Source organism: Scheffersomyces spartinae (assembly GCF_019049425.1).
Source record: "Scheffersomyces spartinae strain ARV_011 chromosome Unknown scaffold_20, whole genome shotgun sequence".
In the NCBI taxonomy this organism is placed as follows: Eukaryota; Fungi; Ascomycota; class Pichiomycetes; order Serinales; family Debaryomycetaceae; genus Lizanozyma; species Lizanozyma spartinae.
This window is the reverse complement of record NW_025065067.1, coordinates 34,626-49,431: the sequence shown is the minus strand read 5'-3', so window position 1 is coordinate 49,431 and position 14,806 is coordinate 34,626. Positions and strand designations below refer to the sequence as shown.

General features: G+C 38.5%; 6 protein-coding genes and 2 non-coding genes across 8 annotated transcripts; 3 read left to right on the top strand and 5 right to left on the bottom strand.

The window, feature by feature from the left end:
* Positions 1 to 523: 523 nt before the first annotated feature.
* CLU1 (translation initiation factor 3 subunit) lies at positions 524 to 4,423 on the top strand (the record flags this gene model as incomplete). The annotated part of the gene is made up of 1 exon (XM_043193168.1): positions 524 to 4,423. The coding sequence occupies one exon, from the start codon at positions 524 to 526 to the stop codon at positions 4,421 to 4,423; it is 3,900 nt and encodes a 1,299-aa protein (XP_043047594.1).
* Positions 4,424 to 4,506: 83 nt separating this feature from the next.
* Positions 4,507 to 5,943, bottom strand: KQ657_002399 (uncharacterized protein; the record flags this gene model as incomplete). Its single annotated transcript, XM_043193167.1, has 1 exon — positions 4,507 to 5,943. The coding sequence occupies one exon, from the start codon at positions 5,941 to 5,943 to the stop codon at positions 4,507 to 4,509; it is 1,437 nt and encodes a 478-aa protein (XP_043047593.1).
* A 396-nt stretch (positions 5,944 to 6,339) lies between these two features.
* Positions 6,340 to 6,972, bottom strand: KQ657_002398 (uncharacterized protein; the record flags this gene model as incomplete). The annotated part of the gene is made up of 1 exon (XM_043193166.1): positions 6,340 to 6,972. The coding sequence occupies one exon, from the start codon at positions 6,970 to 6,972 to the stop codon at positions 6,340 to 6,342; it is 633 nt and encodes a 210-aa protein (XP_043047592.1).
* A 442-nt stretch (positions 6,973 to 7,414) lies between these two features.
* Positions 7,415 to 7,488, bottom strand: KQ657_002397. The gene has a single exon. It is a non-coding gene; the product is annotated as a tRNA-Lys (tRNA).
* A 103-nt stretch (positions 7,489 to 7,591) lies between these two features.
* Positions 7,592 to 7,664, top strand: KQ657_002396. The gene has a single exon. It is a non-coding gene; the product is annotated as a tRNA-Arg (tRNA).
* Positions 7,665 to 7,762: 98 nt separating this feature from the next.
* Positions 7,763 to 9,490, bottom strand: GPT1 (Gpt1p; the record flags this gene model as incomplete). Its single annotated transcript, XM_043193165.1, has 1 exon — positions 7,763 to 9,490. The coding sequence occupies one exon, from the start codon at positions 9,488 to 9,490 to the stop codon at positions 7,763 to 7,765; it is 1,728 nt and encodes a 575-aa protein (XP_043047591.1).
* A 1,313-nt stretch (positions 9,491 to 10,803) lies between these two features.
* On the top strand, positions 10,804 to 13,443 carry GPI7 (mannose-ethanolamine phosphotransferase; the record flags this gene model as incomplete). Its single annotated transcript, XM_043193164.1, has 1 exon — positions 10,804 to 13,443. One exon carries the CDS (start codon positions 10,804 to 10,806, stop codon positions 13,441 to 13,443), a length of 2,640 nt encoding a protein of 879 aa, XP_043047590.1.
* A 53-nt stretch (positions 13,444 to 13,496) lies between these two features.
* On the bottom strand, positions 13,497 to 14,750 carry REI1 (Rei1p; the record flags this gene model as incomplete). The annotated part of the gene is made up of 1 exon (XM_043193163.1): positions 13,497 to 14,750. The coding sequence occupies one exon, from the start codon at positions 14,748 to 14,750 to the stop codon at positions 13,497 to 13,499; it is 1,254 nt and encodes a 417-aa protein (XP_043047589.1).
* Positions 14,751 to 14,806: the final 56 nt, after the last annotated feature.

Here is a 14,806-nt window from a genome sequence, read left to right as displayed (position 1 = left end):
ATAGTGTATTGGTCGTGTGCTCACCGAGAATGCTTTTCGTTCATTAACTCCCCTTACCTAATAAACTAACAAGTACTTCACTCTTCTTCTTTGCCACGAGGCGTTGAAGAAACTCGTAAGCCTACTATATGAGTTATGCATAGTGAAAAGCTTTGTATAACTGTGGAATCGACATGGTGGTATTGGATTGGGGCTATTGATATTGTTTTGATTAAAATGTGACAGGTCACATTCGGCTGCAAATTTTGAAAATCAAGCTCAATGTAGTACTATCGGTATATCATTACAATATCATATTACTATATCTTTTAGCCCATCCAATAGATCTATAATGTTCCTGTTTAGTAGAAGTACTGACCCATACTAAATCCGGCCCTAAGTTCGGAGAGGTGTGTGGGGGAATAATAGCACAAAATCGGGGTCAGTTCCAACCTTCAATAGCTGAAAATTTTTTTGGACCATAGATTACCCCAAGATCCACTCTTGTTCTTTAAAAGTCACGGTTGTTAAACAAGATACAACCATGGCAGAGTCAGAGAATGGTGATGTAAAGGCCGCTGAAGAGCAAATCAAGGTAGTTACCTTGAAACTTGCTGTTCCTGCGTTCATTACCAAGGAAGTTTTAGAGTTTCCAATTGGGTTAACTGATACTCTAGTTGATATAAAGCAAACTTTAGCTGTTTTCCCAGTGACTAAGGATTTAACTAGCTTTGAATTTCATTATAGAGATATCAATTTGACCGAATGCTTTCCTGAAGAAACGACTATAGAAGCTGTTTTTGAAGAATTGCAACTTGAAGTTGGTGATGTAATTTTCTTGCAAGTGAAGGAAAAGGCTTATAACTTGGCCGCTATTTATGATCATCTTACTCGCTTCCGTGAATCTATTGGGTTACATTTCATTGATAAGATTTCTCAAGAATTCGGTGTTGCTAGTGGTGCTTCTACCCTCAATAATTTGAACTTAACCCCAGTGAAAGAACAATCAGAACCTGAGTCTGAAAAGTCTACTGAAGAAAGTGAATCAAAGGAAAATGATGATGAAGAAAAGCCAGCTGTTTTGGAACTCTCTAAGGAAGAGCTTTCCCAGCTCAAGGATGCATCTTCTGACATTCTTAATCTTACCACTCATGGTTTCAATCTTGATCAATACGCTAAATTTGATGCTCCAACTAAGAACTTGAAGATGCCAATCAAATCGTTGACTGTCTCTCAATGGTCACCAGTTCCTGCCTTGCAACAAGCTAAAGGTGACTTAATGTACTTGACTTTACAAACATTGGAAAACGAAACTTTCAATATCACTTGCCACTATTCTGGATTTTTTGTAAACAAGTGTTCTACAATTAACTTCAATCCTGCCATTAAGGTCAACGAAAAGGGTTCTTTTAACAAGGAATTTTTATTATCCCACTTGGTGGATTCTCTTTCTCCATTATTTTCCAAAACTCTTGCCGAAAATGAAGAGACATTATCGAATGCTACTTCTTATCCAGAAAGTTATTTGTTGGAGAGCAACTGCTTTTTAGCTGCTCCATGGGTTGTGGATCCTACTACTTTCAAGAACTATCCTGATGTTTCAAGATCCCAATTACCATTGATCACCAATGGTGTTGATGGTTCTGATTACATAAAGGAATGGAATGAGGATGTTCAAACCATTCGTGAGTTGCCAACTACCACTCCAAATGATCAAATTCTTAGAGAGAAATTGCTTCACAAATCATTGCATGATTTCACTGAAGTAGCCACCACTACAGCTATCAATATTATCAAGGGTAATGTGACACCAATGAACCCTGGTGAACCCGTTAACCAACACATTTTCTTGAAGAATGGTATCTTCTACTCTTTCAATACTGAAGATGCATTTTTGTCAACTGGTGGTGTTGAAGCCGCCAGATACGCATCAGCAAAGGATTTGGCCAGTGTTAAGATTTTGAACCGAATGAACGTTTCCAGCATCTCTAACTTGGTTACTTGCATTGTTGATTACTTGGGTAAGAGAGTAATTTGTCAAGCTCCTGTTCCTGGTGTTTTATCTAGTGGAGTTGATGAAGAAGTACCTGAAGATAAAGTCGCATATGGATTGTCAACTGATGGTGAGAAGTTTGTTCAAGATAAATCTTTTGAAAATGGCTTAAAATCTGTTGCTGAAGTTTTCCACTTGAAAACCCACTCAGTTGAATTGGAAAATGGTGCCAAATCTGATGGTGATCTTTTGATCTCAAAGGATATTAAGGGTATTGTCGGTAGTGACCATAGAAAGTATATTATTGACTTGTACAGATCCACGCCCCTTGACATTGAGTTTATTGAACAAAATTGGAACGAATCTGAAGAATCAAGTTACCCTCACAAACAAGCAAGTGTTAGACATGAAGCTGTTGAGGAATGGTGGAGACGTAGTGTTTCAGCTCTCTTAAAGGAGGAAGCTGAAAGATTGGAAAAGGAAGGAAAGCTTGAGGCTAAAGAAGGTGAAGAAAAGCCTCAAATTGTCCTTCCAACTGATAAGGTTGTTTTCAATCCAGATGCATTCTCAGGTATCAATGAATCTGAACAAGATAGAGAAGACGTCAGAACCATTTCTAAGTTCATTAAGGAACATTTGATTAAAGAATTTTTGGACGAATTGCCAAAAGTTAACCCACCATTTGATGGTGGTCATTTGTCAGTCTCATTGCATAAGAAAGGTATCAACTTGAGATATCTTGGTTTTATTGCTCAAAATGCTCAAGAAAGGCTTTCTAAGACGTTGAGCTCTTTGAAGGAAACTATTAGCTTGAATGAAAAGGAAATCTCCAAGAGAAAGGAGGAAGAAGAGAAGAAGAAGAACGAAGAAAAGGATGTGAAAGAAGACGAAAAGAAGGAACAAGAAGAGGAGATTACTGAAAAGAGTTTAATTGATGTTACTCAAGTGTCCGCATCATACGAAGCACTTTACAAGACCGCAATTCTTGAAATGGTTTCTCGTGCAGTTAAGCATTTATTGCGTAAACTTTCAGCTGATCTTCCTTGCTATTTGATGCCTTCATTTGTCTCTCATTTTCATAATTGTTTGTTGGGTGGTGACGTCAACTCTACTCCTGTTTCTGATGTCGATGAAGATTTGAAGTCTTTCTTTGGTGCTAAGAGTTTGGAATATTCTCAATTGACCACTGAATCTGTCATTGATTTAGTTGAAAAGGAAGTCTTTATTCGTTACAGATTCCAATTACCAAACACATGGATCTCCGAAGTCTCCAAGTTGCATTTACTTCGTGAAATTGCCTTGAAATTTGGTATCCAATGGAAGTCACAACCTTATTATTTCACCAAGGAGGAATTTGATGCCCATGTAACTTCAGAAACCACTCAAGTAGTGGAGAACGGTTCCAAGAAGAACAATATTAAAAATAAGAAGAAGTCTTCTCAAACCATCTCTACCAAGGAAGTGTTGAGAAGCAGTACATTTGTTGCTGATGATATTGTTAATTTCACACCAGTGGTTAAGGATTCCGGATACAGAGCACGTGTTCTTGATGATATGTTTGAAACTGTTAGAGTTCATATTGCTAAGGATGAAAAGGAAGTTGCATTCCGTTATTTGGCGGAATTGATTACTGTCTACGAACAGGTCTACGGTAGAGTTAATCCCGAAGCAGCCTACTTTTATTCCAATTTGGCACAAATTTACTTTGAACTTGGTGCAATTTCTGAAGCTGCTAATATTGGAAGAGTGGCATTGATTTTGAATGAAAGAACTTATGGTTTTGATTCCCATGAAGCCATTACTGCCACCATTAACTCTGCATTCTTTGAGATTTCCAATAAGGACTTTGTTAATGGGTTCAAGCTTTACGGACAAGCAATTAAGGATTTATGCTTCACTTTCGGCACTCACCCTTCATTGGTTGTTACCTTGGCTAACATGGCAGACACTTTAGCCGGAGTTAAGGCCTATGATGAAGCCGTCTTGTTCTATGAAAGAGCAGCTGAGTTATCCATCAAGCTCAATGGAGAATACTCTTCTATCACCGGGTTAATGTACTATAGACTTGCCAACTTGTACATTACTGTCAAGAAGATCAAAGACTCTGGGAAACTCTATGCCAAGTGTGTTGATATCTTTTCTCGGGTTTTAGGACCAAGTGACACCTATACCAAGGAGTCTGTCAAATATGAAGACAACATTGCCAAGTACTTGAAGTTTTTGGACCTTCAAAAGAAGCAGACGCAACAGAGCAATAACAAACCTGTTCCCGTTAAGTCCGCATCTGGTAAGTCCGCTCCCGTTAAAGCTTCGAAGAAGAAGGGTAAGAAAGACATTCAACAAGACCCTGAATTTGCTAACAAATCTGTGGAAGAAATCTTGAAGTTTATCGAAGGTGATAAGAAGAAGTCGTCCTCGTCTTCCAAGAAGTCTAAAAAGAGATCTCTGTAAATATAAGGACCGAGGATAAAATATGTACATAGTAAAAAATCATTATCATAATAAATAAATAGATATATATATATATACATGATTTATAATTCTTTCTGTTTAAAAGAGATAACAATCTTTCTAACAAAGCTATCGTGAGTTCTTAGCTCTGCCACCAACTTGTCTTCAATGTCATTCAATTGACTAAGGGTATATTCGTTTGCAGTAGATAATTCAGCAAACACATTAATGTTTGCACCGGAGCTAAGTACAGAAAGTTCGGAGATATCAAAATCTGCGGGTTTAACATCAGTCAAGATATCTTCAACTTTATAGTACGTCTCGCTGTTTTTAGGTTCACCTTTATCGATGATCTCGTTCCAGGATGACTTGAAGGCATCGGTACCGGCCTTAACGATCAAAAATGATACCGCCAAGCCTCCTACAGAGTCCAACCATGCGACATTGAACATCACTCCACCAGCCACGGAGATAAGTGCTATGGCTGCTGTGAGGGAGTCAACTCTGTGATGCCATGCGTTAGCTACTAGCACTTTAGAGTTGGTGGCCAAGGCGACCTTCATGGTTTTGTGGTATAAGATTTCTTTAACGATGATTGAACCTCCAGCCAACCAAGCAGCATTAATATTTGGCACTTGTTGCATTGTGGTCGTGGTCACGTGATTCTGAGTGCCGCCAGTATGACTATGACTATGACTATGATGGGGATCCTCCATTCCAGGTAAATGGGTATGAGAATGGCCCAATTGGACGGATGAAAGGATGTCATAGACATTGGGAGGAATGACAAACTCTAACAAGTTCAAAAGCGATGACCATCCGACAGATATTCCAGCGAATAAAAGAGTCATACAGATCAATATGGACCCTACGGTTTCAATTTTACCGTAACCCATTGGGAAATGATCCGGAGTACCTACTTTAGCCAGCATATTGACTGTAGCCAACGTTAAGAAGTCAGAAACTAAATCGGAAAGAGAATGAAGAGCATCCGCCACCAAAGCTTGAGATTTAAAGTAGATACCACCCACACCTTTTGAAATAGCCAACACTAAGTTAACCGCAAGACCAATCCAGGTGATTCTAGCTGCCGGATTGGATAAGAACGAGCCTGTGGCCGTAGAAGTGGCCATGTTGTTTGTTGTTTCCTTCAAGAGGTCGTTTGTATGGACGTGTCCATGAGAATGGCTGTGGCCGAGTAAGCTTCCGATCCCATGGGGATGGTCATGAGTGTCAGTATGGCTATGAGAGTGGGACAGAGTCAGCGAATGACTCGGAGTCAAGTTCTGAGCCAGTCTTTGTTCTATACCCAGAGTTTGACTCAGTTCTTGACCCAGGGTCTGACTCAGTTCTTGTTGTCTGTCTTTACCATTCATGATTGAACGTCTTTGCTTTAGATCCACTGGAGGTCGGAAGAATGGAGATTTGAATCGGGGATTAAATGTTGAAGGAGGTCGTTTGTTTGCGTTAAGTGAAATCCAACGTCTACTGGAGATCTGCCGAATTGTACGTAAATGCATGTTGTGTCGTTTTCAGGTTGTTTCATACAAGAAGCGAAAAATCACTGGTATGTGTTTAGGATTTTTCTACGCGACATTCCTCAGTATATTACAGCATGGTGTATATTATGGTACAGATGACAGATACACACGGAAATAATACAACACAGTACAACGCATACAACGAAGTACTACACAATATAATACATCAATACCTATAGCATAGTGTAGTACAGCTGTATAAGAGTAGTGTACGTGTATCTCAGCACGATATGGTACAGCACAGCACAGGGCAAGCATCCGTATACAAGTATCAAACCAGTATATACCTGTAAATCATGCTACAGTTCAATACGTGTATCAGTCATTTCAATACAATTCAGTAGTGAGCAAGTAATCTAAGAGTCGGATCCAGTCCTAGTTAAGCATCGATTCAAGTAATGTAGATGCTGATGTCGGAGCAGGTGCAAGTGGATCCTTCTTCAGATCTGTTGTCCCTTCCATCACCATCTTTTTAACTCTCTCTAGTTTCTCTTCAACCAAACTCTTTTGCTGAGCCTTATATAGTAAGCCCTTTAACTTCCCACTAGGTCTTCGGGTATGCATGAAATTACAGTATTCTCTACTGCAACTCTTGTTGTCGTAGGCTCTGCAATTAGCATCAGAAAAGTTTTCCACCGGTGAAAGCTCACAGTGAACTGGTCTCCCATTGAACCAACATTGATTCAATTCAATTACTGCTCGTTGGGCAGATTCAGCATTCTTATATCTAACATAAACATTCCCATTCAAATGATAGTTGGCATTCTCACAAACAACCATTCCAGTAATCTCTCCAAACTCCGCTAGTCTTACAAAAACATCCATATAAAAATTATCAAAGAAATCTTCAACTCCTCCTTCCTTATCTGTTGATGGGCTAACATAGAAATTGGGTATAAGAATCGTACACAGTACGGCGGGCTTGAGATGTTTCCGAGAACACTTTTCCCCATGACGACATGCTCCAATCTTAGTGAAGAATGTACAAACCAGTCTGTCTTCGTTCATTGCCGAATTTAGTAATTATAAGTGTGTGCTAGAATATTATTAAGCTGCTGATGATCATCTTAGATTTTATATAATTTTAGTCACGTGACTTGGTTGGAATTGGGCATTTGCTGCAAGAGAGATTATAAGTAAATTATAATTATGTATTATAGTTGTTGTGAATAGTGCTATGAATAGTATTGTGAATATTATTACATTAACTGCTACTATCATATAGAAGAAAGTTCGAAATGTTACTAGTTTCTGCTACAATACTCATCTTAGGTGAAAAATATAGTACCACTGGACTGCCATGAAAACTATTGCAAAAAAAGATGTAGACATGGATTTGGGTACAGGGCCCAAAAAAAATACTCTTAATTAAACGTATAGACCAAAAGTAGGATAATCGATAGAAAGTCATTAAGAGACACATAAGTTACCAAAGATAAAAAAAAAGAAGCACCCCATGCGGGAGTCGAACCCGCAGCCTTGTGATTAAAAGTCACACGCTCTAGCCAATTGAGCTAACAGGGTGTGTGTTTGCTAAAATCATATTCAACTTGGACACAAGATACAATTGTCCACAATACAATTGGATACTGTATGTAAATGATAGCCCTTTTTAAGGCATAAATACGCCTGCGTAGCGTAATGGTTAACGCGTTTGACTTCTAATCAAAAGATTGCGGGTTCGACTCCCGCCGTGGGTTTTATTTTTTACGTTTGATTACGGTATTACTTTATAATACTAAAATATCATATTATATTCTCAAAGAAAAGCTAATTATTACTATTATTTTTTTGGAGTTTAAACCTTTTCCGGAAGGGTTTCCTTAGTATCTTGTGGCACGCCATTAATTGGTTCACTTCCCATATCACTGTCTTCATAGACAATCAAATCATCAATATTAGCTCTTGGACCCTTATACCACTTATGGGCATCCACGGCGAACCATATTAATGATATGAACAAGACTCCAAAGTAAACAAGACATGTCCAATTCATCATATCAGGTGTCAAATTTTTACCTCTAGCAGTTGGGAAACATAAGATTGGAATCATAAGAAGAACGAAAGCACAAGAAACCCAACCAATAGGAGTTGAGAATTTACCCAAATTCCAAGGACCAGGCTTAAACTTATCTTTAGCAACTGTGATCTTTAAAAATGTGGGAATGGTAAAGGAAACAAACCCAGCAATACCTCCTACACTAAAGATAGCTCCAATACTTGCATCACCACCAAACATTAATAATAAGAGTAATTGACCAAGGATGAAATTGATGAACACAGCATTGACTGGAGTTTGAGTCTTCTTATTAACTTTACTCCAGATACTTGAAAAGGGGAATAAACCATCTCTTGAATAAGCAAATGTAACTCTAGAAGCTGCAAGCATACAAGATTGACCCATGAAATATGATGATACAATGGTTAAGGCAGTTGCAGCCAAGGCAACTTTCTTTTCAACAACTTGAACCAAAAACGAGACATAAGGTTGCCCAAGACCCAAATCATCATTAACAATGGCATCCAAATCATATAAAGTGTAGGCAATAGCCAACATGAAAAGGAATCCAATAGCACCACCTAAAGTAGAAGTCAACACAATTGCTTTAGGAGCAGCTACAGCAGCATTAGAACATTCTTCGGATAAATGGAAGGGAGAATCATAACCTGACATGGCCCAAATAACACCTAAAAAGGACATAAGAAATGAAATTCCAACGGGGAAATCTGTTAAATTTGTTAACCCCCAAGCTTTTGAATTGGAATTCCACTTAGAGGCTCCCTCATTTATTTCTGGTCTCTTATTACCCCCAAGGATCATGATCCACACGATAATAAGGAACAAGATATTGCAGATGGTACCTACTGTATTGAATCTGGCCAAAAACTTGGTTGGAAGGGAGGAGATTATAAAGTGAGATACTTGAATCCCCGTAGTAAGAGCATAGTAATGACCATTTGTTGGAGTATAAGAGGGGGTCATAAAACTATAACATGCCAACATCATAGCAGCACCTGCATAGTTAACTGAAGGGGAAGCAGTGATTTGACACATCCAATTGGAGAAACAAGTTATCCAAGTTAATACGGGAGCGTATTTCTTTGGAGCCAATTGAGACACCGCATAAGGTGTACCACTTGCTGTGGGGAAAGCAGAACATACTTCAGCCAAGGAATAAGCCACAGAAGTGACAAAGATCATAGCCACCAACCATGGTAAGGGAGAAATACCCACCACCAATTGTTGATAATCAAAAGTAGACGCAATAGAAGGAAGTAACCCTAACACTGAGAAGGACACACAGAACACCGAGAATAAACTAAATTCACGTTTAAACTCAGGTTTATAACCCAAGGCAAGAATCCGTTCTTCATCGGAATCAAGTACATGATCAACCTGAATAGTGACGTTTCTATTGGATAACACCGATGAAATTCCAAGTTCATCAACATGCACCACTGACCGTACAGGTTCTAGACCTGTTCTTGAAGTGGCCACAGAGATATTGTGGGGGGATTTGACCATAATGATAATGATAATAAATAATGATAATAGCTATTCTATCGTATAAGATCGGGGTACAGCCTGTTCATATATATATATAATATATCTAAGTATATGTATAGATAATAATAATAATGATGATGATAATAATAGTAAATACTTTTCTAAAGCCAGTTTGCAAGTGGATATCGTCTCCATATAAATATGGAATAAGATAACGGTGAAATCAAATGGCTGACTGACGCTTGCGCTTTTGTGACATGATGGGCAACCCTAATCAATACCGTTTCTTTGTTTTTATCGTTGTGTTACTTCAGTTACCCACCCACTAATGTTTCTAGGACTCCATACGCCTTATGCCTTTTGTTTTTTTCATTTCCTGCACATAAACGCAGTCGTTATCTTCGACAAACAGGGTGATATTATTGGGTCATCTTGATAAGAACAGTTGATAGCGGACTCCTGATATATACTGGCGGCAGAATGACAATACGTAGTAACAATTGTATTATCATTATTAGTGACAACGCTCATAGTACTACATAGTACTACTAAGATAAATGTGGGTACTAAGATCGTGTTACTTGTAACAAGATCATTATGCGGCGAATAGCAAACACTAAGTACGGAATATGGGGCTAGCGCGTTCTCCACAAATAACCAAATCTCATTAGCGGGAAACGTTGCTTTCTGTTTTGGGAATGATGGGGTTCGGTTCGAAACTGGTAGGTTACAGGCTGATACACAAGAGTCGTCCTACTATATGAGGGGTATGACAGGGTGTGGGTGAGAAAGAGGTGATGATTATACACTTACGCATTTCTGAATCGGGAAACCAAAGTGCGGTTACCGGGATTGTGTCTTTTGTGAATAGCCTATATCTAATCTAATCAAGAATAGGTACATACTTGAAACGCTTGATCCATTTGAAAGATAGTGAACGAATACGGTGCTTCTACGGCATGTGTATATTACATCATGCTTTTGCAATAACGATATCTGATTATTATAATGATAATATATATGTGTGATAACGTTTTCAACTGCCTATTTAGTGAGTGAATCCGCTAATAATTGCAAGCGTTAACTGATTTATTCTTTTGTCTTATCTTTGACGTTATTCAAGTCTCGGGACATAATATTCATGGCTAGTGTACTTTAAGCCTTTTTTGTATGGATAGTATTGGTGGATGACAGACTCTAAAAATTATCACGTGGAAACCCCTTTGATCACGTGATAGAATGATTTTGTAAGTGGTACCCCACGAATCAACATGAACAACAATAGGACCAATACGGCCACCTCTTTCTTCTATCATCGACCGTGATTAATCATGCTAGTGAACACGATACGATGGATGGCGTATTTTGTGCTTCTTATCAGTCAGATCGGAGGGTTCCTACTTTTCCTCCGAGGGTTCTTCCCATCCAAAGTAGTGTTGGACGGTTTCAGTCAGTTTAATGGCGACAGTCCCAGTCCCTTCCTTAGTGATAATGATACTCCTCATTTCTCCAAGGTCATTCTTATGGTTGTTGATGCCATGCGTGCCGATTTCCTATACGATGAGTCGGTCTCTCATATGCTGTTTGTTCATGAACTTTTAAGGAAAGGTGAAGCTATTGGGTTCGATGCCTTCTCCAATCCTCCAACAGTCACCTTGCCTCGGTTAAAGGGGATTACTACGGGGAATACACCCAATTTCCTTGATGCTATTCTTAACATTGCTGATGATCAAGACGACTCTCAAAGTCTTGCTTCACAAGATTCTTGGTTATACCAATTCAAGACTAATGGTAATAAGAAACTACACTTCTTTGGTGATGATACTTGGCTTAAACTTTTCCCCCATGAACAATTCTTTGAGCAATATGAAGGAACAAGCTCTTTCTTTGTCAGTGATTTCACTGAAGTTGATAATAACGTCACTCGTCATTTGGATGCCCAATTAGATAATGCCCAAAATTGGGATGGGTTGATTCTTCATTATCTTGGGTTAGACCATATTGGTCATAAGGGGGGGCCTAAGCTGCCATTTATGAAACCCAAACAATTGGAAATGGATGCCATTGTAGAAAGATTATATGCTTATTCATTACTCCATCCAGAAACCTTATTGGTAGTTATGGGTGATCATGGTATGAATGAAGTTGGTAATCATGGAGGTTCCTCTGAAGGTGAAACAAGTAGTGGTATGTTATTTGTATCTCCTAAATTCTCCAAAATTGCTATGCCATTACCGAAGGAGGGTCCTATCAAATCTCTACAAAAAATTAATCAAATTGATTTGGTACCTTCATTAGCAGCATTACTTAACTTTCCAATTCCAAAAAATAGTATTGGTGTGATGATTCCTGAGTTTTTACGATTATGGAAATCACCAGTAAATGTTCTTAGACAAAATGTCAATCAGTTTGTTGACTTACTTGAAGCAAAGTTCAAAAGCTCTGATAAGTTTGATGAACAAACTCAAGCGTTATTGGATAAATACTCAACCTCCAATAATAATATCGTTGACGGGTACAAGTTATTACGTCATGTCCAAGACGAACTAATGAGAACTGCTACTGACTACAATTACGAAGATATTTGGACAGGAGCAGCTGCAATGATTATTAGTACTGTGCCTATAATTGCAGTTTACAACATTTACTTCTTCAGAATTAACCAAGGAAGCAACATTTATCCATTGGCTTTTGAAGTATTTGTATTTGCATTTTCAATCCATGTATTTGGCTCATCATTAATTGAAGAAGAACATCAATTATGGTGGTTTGTTGCCACCTTAGCAATGGTGTTACTGATATTTACCTACAAAAAGCAAGCTGCAAAGTATTTACCTTGGATATTGCTTATCTTGATAATGATGAGAGTCATAAGACAATGGAATAACACTGGCCAGAAACATATTATGCCCTTCCCCGTTTCCAAAGTATTGCTTGACCATCCTCAAGTGTTATGGAGTATAAATGCATTGACTATATTTGTCTATACAGTGGCTATTTATTCTCAAGGTTCAGTTATGACTTCAATGCAATTGGGTAATACAAAGGATAAGTTCTTTAATACTAGTGATCCAGGCCATTTATTACTGTTTGTTTTAACATTTGTGACTTCTTCGGTACTCTTATTATTCAAGATCTCCCAATTCTATGGTGATGGGAATGATTTATATCATGGGCTCTTCCATTGGTTTTTTTTGAAGGGAATGGCATCGTTTGATAATGTTGATTACAACAATAAGACGGTGCTTCAAGATATAAATGTCCAGATTTCTCGTCTTACATTTTATTGCATTGGAGGACTAATGGTTTTCAAATTAATTATGGGTAAGGTAAGAAACACCAAATGGGGTTACTTTACAGATATGGCGAACCTTTCTACGTTAATCTTGATACAGTATTCAAGGCTGGAAGTGATCCCCATTTATTTAATCTTTTTTGTGATTAAATATGCATTTTCCAAACTTTTAAATCACGTTGAAGTCGACCAATTGTTGGTATCTGTGACATGGTTCACCATAATAATGCAAAACTTATCATTCTTCTCCATAGGAGGAACAAACCTGTTAGCCACCGTTGATTTATCAAATGCTTATAATGGTGTTGGGTCGTATAATGTTTTCCTTGTGGGGTTCCTTACGTTTTTATCCAACTTTGCAACTCCTATTTATTGGTCATTATCAAGCTTACAATTAATATTTGAAAAGGATGTGATCCAATGGAAGTTTGGCCAAAAAACGTCATTAAATCTTTCCAGTCTTAGATACCCAATCCTTTTAATAAAGTCAATGATCTCCTTACTTTATTATAGCATATTTGGAACCTTGCTAGTACTATCATGTATTAATTTACGGTTCCACTTATTTATTTGGACAGTGTTCAGTCCTAAGTTGTTATACTTTGGTGTTTGGTTTGTATTTGTTAATACCCTTACAGATTTGGTATTACCATTAGTGATGCTCATCTTATACTAACATGTTTATACTAACTATACATAATAGACGGTCATAAAATAATCAGTGATATCTTATTGCAATAACTGGTCTCTAAAATGAGGCTGGTTATTAACAAACTTGGCAGCTCTTCTATCATTAACATCTTCTCTTTTCTTTTGTCTGGACCAGGCTCTCTTCTTTACAGCCAACTCTTGTCTGTCTTTAACGGTTAACATGTGTCTTGTTTCGGCAGCTATTACCGTCCCTTGACCCTCGGTCAATTCTCTTTCAGGAGCCAAGTTTTGTCTGTAATATCTTGCAAATTGACGGTGTCCCAAGACTGCACCCGAGGGTAATATCAAATCATGGCCATGTTGTAAGAGTGCACCTCGGTCACGTGACGCCATACTATAATCATCATCATCTTCATCATCGTCATCTTCTTCACCAGAAACATCCTCCCAATCTTCATCATCACCTTCAGCAGCATCACCATCCTGTTCATATGTGGAGCTGAAGTCATAGAACTCAGAAATCTCCAACTTTTCGTTTTCGCTCTCGTAGGGGATTCTCATGTGTCTCTTCACATTCATATGCTCTCTCACAGCCTCAACATTTCTTCCTTGATACGAACACACCAAACAAACGTTCCCAAGCCCGATCTTCTCTCCCAAGTACTTGATCAAGCCCTCTAAATCAACCAAGTACAGTTGCTCAGGTACAAAGAGACCGTGTTTGGCAAACATATGCTCCACGTTCTCTTCCACGGTGGAGAACGATGCCTTTTGTTTGGGGTGACAGAATAAACAAGTTGTAGAAGGAATTTCTACCAGTGACTTTAACTTTATAGCCATTAACTTCTCGGCCAATTGGTCTTCTGTTAATTCGGAGTCAGATGGCAGTGGCAGATTTTGTTCCGGTGACTCCGGTTGCAGATCTTTTTGTTCTGGTTTCTGCTTAACTTCTTCTTCCTTCAGTTTTTCCTTCAGTTCTTCCTTCAGCTCTGGCGTATCTCCGTTAATCTTTGCTATCATTTGAGCTTTGGCTAACTCCAACAATTGTCTCTTCTTCTCGAGTAACGCTTCCTTCTCTCTTCTGCGTAATTCCTTCTTGGTGACCTGCTTCTCACGACCGCTTCCGTTGGCCTCAGAGTCTTCTTCAGCTTCATTATTACTACTACTTAAGGTAGCGACCTTGGATTTAAATAAATCTTCACTGATTGGAGGTAACTGGGCCACTCTCCGCTTCAAATTGTATCTGTGCCAGTCTCCTTTCATATGAGTCCGTTGGTCTGCGGATGAGGGGAACTCTAACCCGCATGACGTGCACGTTATTCTACCGCTCATATTATTATTGTTATTATTATTAGTTGATGTTAAGCAAAGCAGTAGGCCCCCTTAGT